Here is a 17,382-nt window from a genome sequence, read left to right as displayed (position 1 = left end):
AGATTTAATGGCATGCTCAACTACATGGGAAAATTTATACCCAATCTCTCTGAGAAAATGGCACCACTGAGACAACTGACTGAAAAGAAAATTGAGTGGGAGTGGAATCATGAACATGAGAGATCATGGTGCGACTTAAAGAAGTTGCTCACACAAGAGCCAGTTCTGAAGTTCTATGATCCTACGAGACCTATTAAGATCTCATCAGATGCATCACAGAGCGGGCTTGGAGCAGTTCTCTTGCTGCACTATGGTGACTGGCAGCCTGTTGCATATGCTTCACGATCGATGACGGATGCAGAGACAAGATATGCACAGATCGAAAAAGAATTGCTCAGCATAACATATGCTTGTGAAAGATTTCACCAGTTTGTGTCAGGACAAGCAATCATTGTTGAAACTGAGCATAAGCCATTGATTGCATTATTCCAGAAGCCACTGAATGATTGCCCATTAAGGATTCAAAGGATGATGATTCGACTACAGCGCTACACAATTGATGTGATGTACACACCTGGTAAGATGATGTACAGAGCCGACACATTATCCAGAGCTGTTGACCCAAAAGAGCCAGCAAACAACAAAATGAATAATGATGTACAGGTATACGTGAACATGATCACAAGTGCACTGCCTGTATCAGATAGAAAAATGGAACAAATAAGAACAGAGTCAAGCAAAGATGACACGTTGGTGACGTTGTGCAAAACCATCATAGATGGATGGCCCATCTGTAAGCAAGACAGTCCAACTGTTATTCAGGAGTACTGGAACTGCAGGGCAGAGCTATCCGTGGTGGAAGGAATCATCTACAAAGGAAGCAAAATAGTCATTCCAAGGAGTCTTCGAGGAGACATGCTCAAGAAGATACATTCAGGACATTTAGGCATTGAAAAATGCAAGAAGAGGGCACGTGAGGTGATGTATTGGCCAAGGATTAATCAGGATGTGACAAATGAAGTATCAAACTGTTCAACATGTTTGAAATACCAAGCAAGCAATCCTGCCGAACCACTCAAGCCACACCCTGTTCCAGACCGACCTTATCAGAAGGTGGGTGCTGACCTTTTTGTTTCTGGCGGAAAGGACTACATCTTGATCACAGACTATTACTCTTTGTATCCAGAGGTCTGTAGATTGAACACTACAACCGCATAATCTGTGATTACATCCATGAAAGCCGTATTTGCAAGACACGGTGTGCTAAGTGAAGTTGTGACAGATAATGGACCACAATTTGCAAACATGAAGTTCAGACAGTTTGCCGAGTCATGGGACTTTGTTCACACAACATCGAGTCCACACTACCCGCAGTCCAATGGGCTTGTGGAAAAGTCGGTCCAAATTGTGAAAAGACTGATGAACAAAGCACGAGACAGCGAAACTGATTTCTATCAGAGCCTGCTGGTATATCGCTCAACGCCACTGGAGTGTGGTTTGTCGCCAGCTCAACTTCTTATGGGACGACGCCTGAGGTCTAACCTACCCATCCAGCATGACCTACTTCAGACGAAGGAGGGAAGCAGAGCGAAGCAGTTTAAAGTCCAACAAAAAGAAAAGCAGAAGTTCTATTATGACAGAGGAACAAAGAGCTTACCTGAACTGCATGCTGGGGACCAAGTGAGGTTCAAAGACAAAATGAACACATGGACACAGAAAGCAAATGTCCTAAGTGAAGTTCAACCAAGGTCATACACCATTCAGACAGAAGATGGAGCTATCTTGAGACGGAATCGCAAGGATCTTCTCAAGCAACCTGCAATTGGAGAATCGAGATTTGAGGCTGCAGAACAACCTCAACACACATTCAAAACGACAACGGATGAATCAGCTACCCATATGCAAGAACCAACACTCAGAAAATCTTCAAGAAAAGTGAAACCACCGGAGAGACTCATTGAACAGATTTAAATGTGTCTGAATATGTTAGTTATAATGTTATGACAATATATCTCCTTAAGTATAGTTGTATCTTTGAATAGTACAGACTACTTGTCTAAACTGATTTTGTTAACTTTAAACTATTTGAGTTTAGAAATAACCAAGAGAGTTATTATTCGTTTTAGTTGTGTACGTAAGGAAACTCAATGTTAGGATGGCTGAGATATAGCAAGGTTTGATGGTTCAATGTTCATTTAAAAAAAAAAAAAAGGAAGATGTAATGATAACAGCAAAAAGCAACCGTTTAGTTGACTGTTATTGGTTGGTGTGTTATTGTAACATCCAGACAGCAGAGGGCGCGTGTGAGCCGGGAAAAAGGTCAACAGCGGAGAGAGCGAGGAAACGCTACCACGCTGCAATTGCATTCATGTCTGTACATCTGTGTCTGTGAAGCCAGTTGAAATATAAAGTAACTTCTTCCTCAAGCAAAGGTTTGGTTTATTAAGAACCCACAACGAAAACGATACATGGTGTCAGAAGATGGTCTTGAGGAGGAGCAATGGATTCAAGTATTAACGAGGACCAGTTTCCGAGGCAAGCTACCGTTAGCCACTCAGCTAACCAGATTGACGCATCAGCTCATCGGTGAACGTCGTGTTGCTACGTTGTGAGAAAAGAGGCCTAGCGACGACATGGATGGTCTACACCCACCACCCGCCCTTCAGCTTACTGGGAATGTGGCTGAAAATTGGAGGAGATTTAAGCAACGCTTCGCTTTGTACCTGTCGGCAATGGGACTCGACGAGGCAAGTGACAAAAAGCAAGCGGCAGTGTTTTTGCACGTTGTGGGTGAGGACGCACTAGAAGTTTACAATAACTTCACATTTGCTGATGGAGATGGAATGAAACTGGATAAGATTATGGATCAATTTGAAGCATACTGCATACCTAAGAGAAATGTGACATTTGAGAGGCACAGATTCTTTCTGAAGTGACACTTCGCTTGATTGAGCTTCAGACCTGATGTTTTTATAATCCGTAGAACTGTATCCTGGCGTCGGTTGTTCTCTGCCATACTCGATCCAAAGACAAGAATGTCGTCCATGACGACAACTACTCCATCCAGGTCTTTTAGTAGAGTGCTCATTAATCGCTGAAAGATCTCTGGCGCTGACGTTATCCCAAATGGTAGACGCTTGAAACAGAACCGTCCCATTGGAGTGATGAACGTCGTTAATTTCCAGCAGCTTGGGTCTAGCCGCTAGATTTGCCAAAACCTGCTCGAGGCATCTAACGTAGAGAAAACCTTAGCTCCACCTAGCATTGGTGTTATGTCATCCAATGTTGGTAGGATGTAGCGCTCTTGTTTTACCCCTTTGTTTGTTTGTTTGTTTATTTCCACAGTGCATTCAAATACAGTCAAAACCTAAGGATACAATCATTTCACTGTGAAAAATGGACTCCCTCAGAAGCTCAGAGCTTATACAATGGGGTCCAACAACCCACCACCAACACAATTTACATCGCAACCCAATTAGGTTGATATCACATATTTACAACTTGTAGTGTAACCCCCGTAACCTCTGTTCCATGTACAAGAGAATTTCAAACGCAGAGAGAAACTAAACAGAAACTAGGCCACAAAATCATTACCGGTAGATGCATATCTCCTAAGTAAGTTATTTTCAGTTTTCTTTTAAATTTGGGAAAAGAAGAAGAATGTTTGATATCATTGTCCATTGTTCAAACGCTTTAAGTCCACGCATACTCTGACTTCATCTTTGTTCCGTTTTGGAGCTGGGACCATTGGCGAGCACCAGTCTGTAGGTTCTGTGACCTCTTCAATTATCCCAAGGTTTAGCATGCGCTCCTTTTCTACCATCGGCAGGAGGGGAAAAGGGACTTGTTGGGGTGTGCTAACGCTGAAAGGCACTGCATCACTTGTTAGATCTATCTTAACAGGCTCACAATTCAGCAGACCTATTTCCCCAAACACATTTTCTGTTTGGTCATTATTTATTTCATTGAGTCTCACGACCAATCCAATTCGTTTTCAACCGTCTTGCTCAACAAATTGCTTGCAAATGGACCCTTTATGACCGTTATCCAATACTTGAATTTCTGATTTTTGGACATCGTAGTTGCAAGGAATTTCCCCACACTTGTGACTTTTCCTCCTGGACTGTATACGGTTGGCCTGCACGTATCAATTTTAGCTTTTTCTGCATTCGTACAATGCAGAAAAATTCTCTGCGATCACAGTGGTGTCAGCACCCGTATCAATTTTAAAATAAACTGGACTGCCAGTGACTTATAGCACCACCTCCCAATCACTGTCTGAAACTGGCTCATCTATTATTGTAGGTTTTGCCTCATTAATTTCACCCAGGTCCTCCAATGAAAAATGAATCCTCATCTGTGTCCAGTTTGTCTTCTACATTCTCAGTTCTGACCTCTTTTATTGTTTTACTTTGGCACACTACAGCAAAATGTCCCATTTTGTTACAATTATTGCACCTCTTATTATAAGTAGGGGGCGGCACGGTGGTCTAGTGGTTAGCACGTCCGCCTCCCAGTTCTGAGGACTCCGGTTCGAGTCCAGGCTCCGGCCTTCCTGGGTGGAGTTTGCATGTTCTCCCCGTGCCCGCGTGGGTCTTCTCCGGGTACTCCGGTCTCCTCCCACATTCCAAAGACATGCATGGCAGGTTAATTGGGCGCTCCGAATTGTCCCTAGGTGTGCGTGTGAGTGTGGATGGTTGTTCGTCTCTGTGTGCCCTGCGATTGGCTGGCAACCAGTCCAGGGTGTCCCCAGCCTACTGCCCAGAGCCAGCTGAGATAGGCGCCAGCGCCCCCCGCGACCCTTGTGAGGAATAAGCGGTCAAGAAAATGGATGGATGGATTATAAGTAGGACAGTGCTCACCTTTGCTGTGGTTCCAATTGTACCGTGTGCAGTTATGTTTCATGTCTCTCCATTTCTGTCCGCGTGACTGATGTGGCTTCTGACTCTGTGCTTTATCATAGCTCTTCTTTGCAGAGGTGTTGACTCGAGTCATGTGACTTGGACTCGAGTCATGATTTTGATAACTTTAGACTCGACAAAATGTTAAAAGACTTGCAACTCAACTTGGACTGAACAACTATGACTTGTGTGGACTTGAGCCCCTTGACTTGAAAAGACTCTTCTACCTAAACAAAAAAGATTGTAATATATGCTTGGGACTTGACTTGGGACTTGAGGGCAAAGACTTGAAACTTACTTGTGACTTGCAAAACAATGACTTACTCCCACCTCCACTTCTTTGTGCTGTTGTACTGTTTGCATCTCACCTCACTCAGGCCACTCTTTTCCCGCTCCACACTTTGCTGCTTAATTTGTTCATTTTCCCGTGCAACTTGTATTGCCCGTTGCCGTTCTCGTGTTAAATCTGGCTCGAGTTGAAGTTTTTGTGACACATCCTTGTCCAGTATTCCAATGAAAATCATACAGGGTCCGCACGAAAGCTTCCACAGTTTCACCCGCCGTCTGTGCTCTTCGATGAAAACACGCGTGGTCATGAATTGCGTTCCGCTTTGTGATGAAGTGTTCGTCGGACTTCTCCACTACGGTCTTAAAATCAAACTTGGGATGTGGTATATCCCCTGTGGCAGCAGGAAACACAAACGAAGCATAGATAGGCTCGGCGTCCCTTCCCACGGAATAAATAAGTGAATTTACTTGCACTTCGCCACGATGCGAAGTGGGAAAACCGTTGCCTCCTTACTGGCCACTCCGCTGGCTGAGCAAAATCAAAAGGCTCCGGGGGACCAAACTTTGCCATCCTTTCGTCACTGTCGTGTAGTTTTCACTCAGGATGATCCCACTTCTGACACCATGTCACGAGAAAGGAGCACGGCCTTTTTATGTTTAACACAATTTTTTATTCCAGCTCAGTGCAGCAACAACACATACACATTCCCGCTCAGGCTCTCACTCTATATACTTCCTACTACGTCACTTTGACGTTTCCAGTACGGTAGCCTAGAGTAATCATAAATCAAATATCACAACAGCATTTCACATACAATAAGGGGAATGTCGTTTTAAATATGGGGAGAATAATTAGCTTGATTAGTCCGTTTATGAAAAAAAGAACGGAGTTACCTAACGCTGTTAGTTTAAACATCGTTATTCCCAACATTGTCCATATACATGTCTAACCTATTGTCATCTGTTTTGCACCAGAGTGTCCTGAACCACCCAGTGTCACGGCTATCATCGGCGGTTCCATTGCATCCGTGGCTCTCATTGGCATCTTGTTATTAATGCTGATTAAGTTGCTAATCTACATGAAGGATCTGAAAGAGTTCAAGAAGTTTGAAAATGAGAAGAAGAAATCCAAATGGGCAGAGGTGAGACAGTTTGTTTTACATTTTACGTTATGGGCTTTGAGTATGTCATGTTCAAATGGGTGGATAACAAAAAAACACAGACACAAAATAAGGGAAAAAATTATTTACAACAATTTCACCCAACAAACAAGGTTCAAAATAAAGCCCTTGTAAAAGGCAATGAGCGAATACAAACAAAAAGCGCACAAACTAATGCGGTAGTAACTTAACACAAAAAAGGAAAAAAACAAAACTCAGAGCAGGCGAAATAAGATTAGAAAAGGCGCAAGGAATTCGAGGAACAGGGGCTAGGAATCAAATTATAGTTGGAGTACTGAGGTAAGCAGTGGGGTATCTTGTGGGCCTACTGTGCCACATCCATCCATCCATCCACCCTATATTGACAAAGTTACAGCAATTTTAATGTTGGAAGGTAGAAAATCCTAGTTTTGAGAAAAAGGGTTTTAAAGTTTTGGTACTTGCATCTTTCAAATGTCCAGAGCAACCAGTGCCTTAGGAAAAAGATATGATGAAAATATATCCAAAACGCTGACAACTGGTGAGGTTCTCTGAAGGAAAGCAAATGACAATAGCCACTAGCGGAAAGGGCGGTGCACTCAAGAAATTTTCCCGGAAACACGTCACGGCTATTTGTGCCGTTAGTCCATTCATCTTCTGAGGCATCAGTCAAAGTTTGGTTCTTTTTTTGTTGCTCCTCGTGGAATTTTCTTGCATAAATGAGGTCATATTACCACAGTGGGAAATTTGATTTCATAATTTTGTGTCAATTAAAAGATTTGCCATTTTCATGTGGCCAGTGAAAAGTGCTTTATTGATAAATTATTATGGATTGATGTCTCAAATGCTTTTGGTCACATGAAGAAATGTTTGTTTCTTTTGTTTTGTGATGCTGGGCAGTTGCGAGAGGTGGAGTTTTCACGAGGCGGTCGCTGTAAAAATCTATTTATGTTTACATATTTAATTTAGATAAAATTTTCCACCTATGGGAGGATGGCGGCATCCCTGCGCCGAAATCGGAATCATTGCTGTGGAGGTGTGGGGTAGGGATGAGTGAGACTCTCTGTATATGTTCAACCATCTAATTATTTGTACAGTATCTGTATTTGGAGGGGGCGTGGTCTAAGGCAGATGTGGGCGTGGCCTAAACCAGAAGTGGGCATGATTTGATTGGAAATACATGAATACATGGGGCTTACATTGCTAGTTCGTTTGTTTTTTTTGTTCGTTTTTTTCAATTTCACACATAAATGGTAAAATAAAGTGTGAAACATATGAATTGAGCAAAAGTTGCTCCAATTTTTGCTTATTTGAAAACTATTGCCAAAACGGCCTAATTGAGATTTGACTCAGTGCTTTTGATCACTAAAGAACTATTTTTTTTTTATAAACTCATGTCTGAGTTAAATGGCTGTAAATAAATAAATAAATGTCTGAGTATGAGCAAATAAGTACGAATAAATACTTACTGAACAATCAGAGAATTGAGATTCAGTATTTTTGCCCCAGCAATCACCCGTGTCCCATCTCGTCGCTCAGAGCTGCCTTCACTTGCTCGGCCATGTCCTCTGCATGCCCCAGGAACACAAAGGCACACTTGTTGTTCGACCTCGCTTCGGCGGGATGGACAAGACCGCGAGGCAGGCCCCGTACCCGCTGGAAGGACGTTGTGAGGGATGACCTGCAGGCTGTAGGGCTGACGTGGGACCGCCGCCGTTGGAAAGCCCTGGTGAACCTGCTTGGCTCTACGCCTCCGATGCAAGAGCTCTAACGACTACTATTTTTGATCACAATAACAAAGGAACTATTTACAGCTTACACATTGTTATGTCCTGAGGTTGGATCCCAAAAACGCAGACACAAATAAGAGTTTAACACTTTATTCGCATAACATCAAGAGGCGTGGAACTAACATGACTAGACCAGAAACAATGAGAAGGCATCGAGTAACAGAGGAACAGGTGGCTAGCTGGACAGATGAATAAATCGGCAACAACACACTTCTCTGTCAGACTTATATAGACAGCGAACGGATCTGATTGGCTGTGGCCAGACAAAGAGATTAAAGATTCCTGACATCACATAGCTTCTGAGCAGTTGGAATTAGCTGCTGATTGCATCAGTTCAAATAAAGTCAAATAAAACCAAACATCAGACATTTGCCACAAACAAAACAGTCATGACACGCATGGCTTTGGGTGGATCATTTCTACAGACAATGAGAGAGTCCCATACTGCAGAGGTCTTTTAGCTTTTTTTGCTGGAGGACCTCCATCACCAGATCTAACAATAGTTTCAGTGGAGGCAAGATGGGTGCTACCACTCCCTGGTTCAGCTGAAGCACCCCATCTGTATCCCTCATTGCATGTGACTTGTGTGTGATTGTGCTGTTCTGTAAAGGTCAACCGAATTGTTGATGAGCACCTGAATTAACATTAACATTATCACGTCTCTGTCAACAGGCAGACAATCCACTCTTCCAGAATGCCACCACTACTGTAACCAATCCAACCTTTACTGGAGAATGAAAATGAGGAACAGCACAAAAGATGTGTTGCATCAAATTTAAGATTGTTTTTTTTTTCTTACATAAAATATTAACTCTCTAGTGTTTGAACATAAAGTTTCCGATTTTTAAATGTATTAATTTCCTCCAATGATGTATCGTATCATTCCATCTATTTTGTATTTGGAATCGTGTTGGAAAACCTATTTGAAACATTTTAATTGCTGTGTTTACGTCACGATCATTTGTATTTTGTTGAATTAAAAGCAAATGAACTTGACTGCTTATTCTGTCCTCAGTGTGTGTGTCTTAACACAAATTGACAGATAGTGAACAGTCTTAATGAGAAATTAAGAGGCTGTAGTAAAGTTTACGTTTTTACCGTTGTCTTCAATCTTTTTACTTCTGTAAAACTGAAATGATATAAACATACAGTACAATAGTATGTCACTCAAATTACATGCACACACATAAATGACAATACAAATAGCTGTGCATAATATAAAAACAAAGCAAATGTAATCTACACTTAACTGCAACATCACATCACTGGCATTCATAATGCAAACAAATTAAAAGCGGCCAATTTGTCTGTCAAAATTGCATTACCCTCAGTTTTGCGCAAAAGGCATGCTTCACAAAAGCAAGCTGGTAATGGAAACACTGGATTTGTGAAAAAAATTTAAAATATCACAAAAAAGTTTTTGTGCTCTCATGAGGTGGTTTTTGAGAGGTGTTTGTGTGTGTGTGTGTGTGTGTGTGTGTCGAAATACAAGTATTTTGCAAAAGTGTAATGCAAACACTTTTTGCGCATTCGTAGTCATGTGACACCCGCCCGGTCACGGAGGAAAGGAATGTAACACGTTTGCCAATGTGTATTTTTATTAACTTGCAATATTTGTTTCGAAAATTATTAATTTCAGTATTGTATTTTAGTTTTACATGCTGAACTGTTTTGTGTACTGCAGGTCATGATAGCAAAAGAGAAAGAGGTGTAAGCGAGTGAGCCTCGTTCGAGAAGTTGAAAAGGGAGAGGAGCTAGCTTGAAATCCTGTCCTGCCATGTCTGGTTCATTTAAGCATTGAAGACGCCAGAAAACATCAGAAACTCTAAACTATTTGTAACCCACCTTTTACCCAGCGTCCGGGAACAACAAGAACAACAACATTTTAGGGTTACAGGACGTAGGAAGTACGGGGCCAATCACTGACAATCAGTATGCTTAGCAAGGAGTTTGCGAAGAGTACATTCGCTCATCATTGCTTCTGTAATGTAAACTAATTAACAACGTAGCTTGGCGACAGGAGAACACACGCGCACGCACGCACACTTAAAGATGGAATTCAGAAAGCGAAAAGTGTGGCACCGAAAAGGCTCGAATAAAGAAAAGAGCTTTAGAAGTGTCTGCTAACACCTCTTTATAAGAGAACTTTTTGTGAAAGAATTCAGTTTAAACTTTGATCCCAAACCAATGGAAAGGTGTATGTTACGTACAATGTGCCAGTTGGTCATATTAATATGTTTTGCACTGTTCACGTTAATTAAGTATTTCGTTATTGTTCAAATCAACATGGATTGTGATGTAGTAAGGCATTCTGTTATTTCTGCATTATGGTCCACCACAATCCACTGGGATGGTCTCGGTGGTACTCGAGGGGTACCAGGGATGCTCCATGTGACGTTCTCTACAACACTCCCTCGAACGACGAATGGCAAGAGCGATGAGTTCCTCCAAATCTGCCGTGTCGTCCTTGACAATGATCCATCTTATTTAAATCGGCGGGATCCATCTGGCTGGATTATTCTGTTGTGTGCTGAGAGAGAGTGGATGGAGGTTCGGCGCTTGGAGGAGAGGCAGTTTGGATGGGACTGGAAAATTGGACCATTCTTTTTTGTGTGTATGGTGCTCATCGCGAACGCAGCAGTTGCTTGTTTATGAGCTAGCTTATAAGCAGACTTAGCTTGAAGCAAATGTGTGTGACGTCATGCATGCTGAGATCATGTCTCTGATCAACTGCTGAAAGGAGGCTGATTCTGTCCTCTTTCACCTAAAAACTGCTTCAAACATCAAAGTGTATGTAGGGATGGAAGAATGTTGATTAGTTGTGATTGTATTGTATTGGTGTTAATGTTTTATTAGGGCCCGAGCAGCGACCGCTGCGAGGTCCCTATTGTTCCTGAAGGAATTCTTATTAGGGCCCGAGTAGCGACCGCTGCGAGGTCCCTATTGTTTTTGTAAAAATTATTATTAGGGCCCGAGCAGCGACCGCTGCGAGGTCCCTATTGTTTTTGTAAAAATTATTATTATTATTATTATTATTAGGGCCCGAGCAGCGGCGGCGGCGGTGCCGCTGCGAGGCCCTATTGTTTTTGTAGGAATTCTTCTTCTTCTTATTATTAGGGCCCGAGCAGCGGCGGCGGCGGTGCCGCTGCGAGGCCCTATTGTTTTTGTAGGAATTCTTCTTATTATTATTATTCTTATTCTTATTATTCTTCTCCGCAAACAATCGCATTTTTGAGACACTAAACGTGACCGAAAACTCACCAAACTTTACACGCACATCAGGCCTGGCGAAAAATTTGATATTTTAAAGTCGCCATACATGATAACAGAAAAATGGCTCCTTAGCGCCCCCTACATAGGTTAAACGGATCCCTGTCCCGCTACGATTGTCCGACGGCTATGAAAATTGTGTGGCACCTGTAGCACATCCCAATGAACAAAAACCTCTTTGAAGTGTGTACCCTAAAATAGACAGAAAGTGAGGTATGAGTATTTAAATGTCCAATTTTTGCCAATTTTTGCACATTTACAGGGGTCATACTTTTGCCCGCTTCTCCTACACGGTTAACCCGATTGACTTCAAACTTGGGATGTACCATCTCAACACCTGGGACAACATCATTGTGAAAAATGAAAAGTTTTTGATATACTATATGACGGCGGCGGCGCATCAAATTTAGAGTTTAAAAATTCTTACTTCACGAAGCATTGCCGGTTGTACGTTTAATCTAGAGCTACGAAAATTGGTACACATATGTAACAGGCTATGACCTACAAAAAACTCTTTTTGAACCATATGCTAAACCTAACAGGAAGTCCACCATTTTGATTTATTTTGGAACGTGTTGCCATTTTTTTGGCCATTTCATTGGGGTCTTATTTTAACGAACTCCTCCTACAGTGTTTATCCGATCATCTTCAAACTTGGTGTGATTCATCTTAAGATGTTGAAGATGAAAAGTTATTGAAAGCTTTGTATTTCGTCGCACGCTGTTGTCATGGCATGCACTGTTTTTAAAGGAAAAAAAATATCCTTAAAGAAGCATTCCCATTTGTACGAAGCAGCTAGAGCTACGAAAATTTGTAGACATATGTAACAGCCCAAGATGTACAAAAAAAGTCTCTTGGTGCCCTGTGCTAAACCCAACAGGAAGTCCCCCAGGGGCCGGGCATCACATTTTGAGCTAAAAAACTCCTCTTTAACAAAGCATACCCGGCTGTACGTTTCACCTAGAGTTACCAACATTTGTAGAGGTATATAACAGCCCTCGAGGTACAAAAAACTCTTTTTGAACCATATGCTAAACCTAACAGGGCGTCCGCCATTTTGATTTACTTTGGAATGTGTTGCCATTTTTTTTGGCCATTTCATAGGGGTCATATTTTAACAAACTCCTCCTACAGAGTTTATCCGATCATCTTCAAACTTGGTGTGATTCATCTTAAGATGTTGAAAATGAAAAGTTATTGAAAGTTTTTTATTTCATCACACGCTGTTGTCGTGGCATGCACTTTTTGCAAAGGAAAAAAATCCTTCTTAATGAAGCATTCCCAGTTGTACGAAGCAGCTAGAGCGACGAAAAATTGTAGACATATGTAACAGCCCAGGATGTACAAAAAAGTCTCTTGGTGCCATGTGCTAAACCCAACAGGAAGTCCCCCAGGGGCCGGGCATCACATTTTGAGCTAAAAAACTCCTCTTTAACGAAGCATTCCCGGTTGTACGTTTCACCTAGCGCTATGATAATTTGCAGGCATACATAAGAGCCCATGATGTACAAAAAAAAGTCTCTTGGAACCATGTGCTAAACCAAACAGGAAGTCTGCCATTTTGATTTATGATGGGATTTGTTGCCATTTTTTGTGGCCTTTTTCAGGGGTCATATTTTAACGAACCCCTCCTACAAAATTTATCCGACTGTCTTCAAACTTGGTGTGTTTCATCTTAAGATGTTTAAGATGCAAAGTAATCGAAAGTTTTTTATTTTGTAACACGCTGTTGCCATAGCAATGCATTGTTTGTCAAGTGCTGCTTTTTTTTTTTTTTTATACACATGAAAACTCATGAAACTTTGCAAACACATCAGACTTGTCATGAACATGAATTTTCAGAGATTTATTGTGCAATTTGCAATAAATAGCGCCCTCTAGACATTTTTACGAAGCATTTCCGATCGTATGATTTTGCTAGACCTACAAAAAAGTATTATGTAGCCATTTGCCAAACCAAAGAGGAAGACCGCTATTTTGATTTTATTTTGGGAATTATACATCATTTTTGGCCTTTTTCATGAAACTTTGCACAGACAAGGCATGGAAAAAACTAACATTTTAAATGGTCCTTGTTCCATGTAACAGTACCCCAACGTGCCAGTACCCCGACGTGCAAGTAACCCAACGTTGTGCTCAATAGCGCCCTCTATGCATTTTTATGGAGCATTTCCAATTGTATGATTCAAGCGATACACAACTAAAGATGACTTGACCTAGATTTGTGAAAACTGGGAGGCATACCTATTAGCTTAAGACCTACAAAAAGTATTCTGTAGCCGTATGCTAAACCTAAAAGGAAGTCCGCCATTTTGAATTTATTTTGGGAATTGCGCACCATATTTTGCGTTTTGATTAAACTTTACACACACAAGGCTTGTCAAAAACATTTTAGATGGTCCTTGTCCTATTTGACAGTACCCCAACGTGCCAGTACCCCGACGTGCAAGTACCCCAACGTGGCCCGGGTTGCGAGGGCCCTTTATAGCTGCTCGCAGCTCTAGTTATTATTCTTATTATTCTTCTCCGCAAACAATCGCATTTTTGAGACACTAAACGTGACCGAAAACTCACCAAACTTTACACGCACATCAGGCCTGGCGAAAAATTTGATATTTTAAAGTCGCCATACATGATAACAGAAAAATGGCTCCTTAGCGCCCCCTACATAGGTTAAACGGATCCCTGTCCCGCTACGATTGTCCGACGGCTATGAAAATTGTGTGGCACCTGTAGCACATCCCAATGAACAAAAACCTCTTTGAAGTGTGTACCCTAAAATAGACAGAAAGTGAGGTATGAGTATTTAAATGTCCAATTTTTGCCAATTTTTGCACATTTACAGGGGTCATACTTTTGCCCGCTTCTCCTACACGGTTAACCCGATTGACTTCGAACTTGGGATGTACCATCTCAACACCTGGGACAACATCATTGTGAAAAATGAAAAGTTTTTGATATACTATATGACGGCGGCGGCGCATCAAATTTAGAGTTTAAAAATTCTTACTTCACGAAGCATTGCCGGTTGTAAGTTTAATCTAGAGCTACGAAAATTGGTACACATATGTAACAGGCTATGACCTACAAAAAACTCTTTTTGAACCATATGCTAAACCTAACAGGAAGTCCACCATTTTGATTTATTTTGGAACGTGTTGCCATTTTTTTTGGCCATTTCATTGGGGTCTTATTTTAACGAACACCTCCTACAGTGTTTATCCGATCATCTTCAAACTTGGTGTGATTCATCTTAAGATGTTGAAGATGAAAAGTTATTGAAAGCTTTGTATTTTGTCGCACGCTGTTGTCATGGCATGCACTGTTTTTAAAGGGAAAAAAATATCCTTAAAGAAGCATTCCCATTTGTACGAAGCAGCTAGAGCTACGAAAATTTGTAGACATATGTAACAGCCCAAGATGTACAAAAAAGTCTCTTGGTGCCCTGTGCTAAACCCAACAGGAAGTCCCCCAGGGGCCGGGCATCACATTTTGAGCTAAAAAACTCCTCTTTAACAAAGCATACCCGGCTGTACGTTTCACCTAGAGTTACCAAAATTTGTAGAGGTATATAACAGCCCTCGAGGTACAAAAAACTCTTTTTGAACCATATGCTAAACCTAACAGGACGTCCGCCATTTTGATTTACTTTGGAATGTTTTGCCATTTTTTTTGGCCATTTCATAGGGGTCATATTTTAACAAACTCCTCCTACAGAGTTTATCCGATCATCTTCAAACTTGGTGTGATTCATCTTAAGATGTTGAAAATGAAAAGTTATTGAAAGTTTTTTATTTCGTCACACGCTGTTGTCGTGGCATGCACTTTTTGCAAAGGAAAAGAAATCTTATTAATGAAGCATTCCCAGTTGTACGAAGCAGCTAGAGCGACGAAAAATTGTAGACATATGTAACAGTCCAGGATGTACAAAAAAGTCTCTTGGTGCCATGTGCTTAACCTAACAGGAAGTCCCCCAGGGGCCGGGCATCACATTTTGAGCTAAAAAACTCCTCTTTAACGAAGCATTCCCGGTTGTACGTTTCACCTAGCGCTATGATAATTTGCAGGCATACATAAGAGCCCATGATGTACAAAAAAAGTCTCTTGGAACCATGTGCTAAACCAAACAGGAAGTCTGCCATTTTGATTTATGATGGCATTTGTTGCCATTTTTTGTGGCCTTTTTCAGGGGTCATATTTTAACGAACCCCTCCTACAAAATTTATCCGACTGTCTTCAAACTTGGTGTGTTTCATCTTAAGATGTTTAAGATGCAAAGTAATCGAAAGTTTTTTATTTTGTAACACGCTGTTGCCATAGCAATGCATTGTTTGTCAAGTGCTGCTTTTTTTTTTTTTTTATACACATGAAAACTCATGAAACTTTGCAAACACATCAGACTTGTCATGAACATGAATTTTCAGAGATGTATTGTGCAATTTGCAATAAATAGCGCCCTCTAGACATTTTTATGAAGCATTTCCGATTGTATGATTATGCTAGACCTACAAAAAAGTATTATGTAGCCTTTTGCCAAACCAAAGAGGAAGTCCGCTATTTTGATTTTATTTTGGGAATTATACATCATTTTTGGCCTTTTTCATTAAACTTTGCACAGACAAGGCATGGAAAAAACTAACATTTTAAATGGTCCTTGTTCCATGTAACAGTTGTCAAGTGCTGCTTTTTTTTTTTTTTTTTTTTTAAATACATGAAAACTCATGAAACTTTGCAAACACATCAGACTTGTCATGAACATGAATTTTTCAGAGATTTATTGTGCAATTTGCACTAAATAGCGCCCTCTAGACATTTTTATGAAGCATTTCCGATTGTATGATTATGCTAGACCTACAAAAAAGTATTATGTAGCCATTTGCCAAACCAAAGTGGAAGTCCGCTATTTTGATTTTATTTTGGGAATTATACATCATTTTTGGCCTTTTTCATTAAACTTTGCACAGACAAGGCATAGAAAAAACTAACATTTTAAATGGTCCTTGTTCCATGTAACAGTACCCCAACGTGCCAGTACCCTGACGTGCAAGTAACCCAACGTTGTGCTCAATAGCGCCCTCTATGCATTTTTATGGAGCATTTCCAATTGTATGATTCAAGCGATACACAACTAAAGATGACTTGACCAAGATTTATGAAAACTGGGAGGCATACCTATTAGCTTAAGACCTACAAAAGGTATTCTGTAGCCGTATGCTAAACCTAAAAGGAAGTCCACCATTTTGAATTTATTTTGGGAATTGCACACCATATTTTGCGTTTTGATTAAACTTTGCACACACAAGGCTTGTCAAAAACATTTTAGATGGTCCTTGTCCTATTTGACAGTACCCCAACGTGCCAGTACCCCGACGTGCAAGTACCCCAACGTGGCCCGGGTTGCGAGGGCCCTTTATAGCTGCTCGCAGCTCTAGTTATTATTCTTCTTTTTATTTGTTATTATTCTTTTCCGCAAACAATCACATTTTTGAGACACTAAACGTGAACGAAAACTCACCAAACTTTACACGCAGATCGGGCCTGGCGAAAAATTTGATATTTTAAAGTCGCCATACATGATAACAGAAAAATGGCTCTGTAGCGCCACCTACATAGCTTAAACGGATCCCTGTCCCGCTACGATTGTCCTACGGCTATGAAAATTGTGTGGCACCTGTAGCATATCCAGATGAACAAAAACCTCTTTGATCTGTGTACCCTAAAATAGACAGGAAGTGAGATATGAGTATTTAAATGTCAAATTTTGGCCAATTTCTGCACATTTACAGGGGTCATACTTTTGCCTGCTTCTCCTACACGGTTAATCCGATTGACTTCAAACTTGGGATGTACCATCTCAAGACCTGGGACAACACCATGGTAAAAAATCTAAAGTTTTTGACATACTATATGACGGTGGCGGGGCATCAAATTAACGAAGCATTGCCGGTGGTACGTTTAACCTAGAGCTATGAAAATTGGTACACATATGTAACAGACTATGATCTACAAAAAAGCCTGTTGGTGCCATATGCTAAACCTAACAGGAAGTCCGCC

The 17,382-nt window shown here is 41.1% G+C and overlaps 1 protein-coding gene across 1 annotated transcript in view; it reads left to right on the top strand.

Annotated features, from left to right (window-relative positions):
- itgb2 (integrin, beta 2) overlaps positions 1 to 9,054 on the top strand; it is a 139,133-nt gene extending 130,079 nt beyond the window's left edge. The window contains exons 15-16 of the mRNA XM_077537721.1: positions 6,105 to 6,271; positions 8,731 to 9,054. Of these exons, the coding sequence (XP_077393847.1) occupies positions 6,105 to 6,271; positions 8,731 to 8,796 (233 nt within the window). The 3' untranslated portion in view covers positions 8,797 to 9,054. The remainder of the gene's footprint in view (positions 1 to 6,104; positions 6,272 to 8,730) is intronic.
- The last annotated feature ends 8,328 nt before the right edge of the window (positions 9,055 to 17,382 follow it).

The sequence above is a fragment of the Festucalex cinctus genome, chromosome 11 (assembly GCF_051991245.1).
Source record: "Festucalex cinctus isolate MCC-2025b chromosome 11, RoL_Fcin_1.0, whole genome shotgun sequence".
Taxonomy (NCBI): domain Eukaryota; kingdom Metazoa; phylum Chordata; class Actinopteri; order Syngnathiformes; family Syngnathidae; genus Festucalex; species Festucalex cinctus.
The sequence above is the reverse complement of the archived record's forward strand: the minus strand, read 5'-3'. Positions and strand labels throughout refer to the sequence as shown.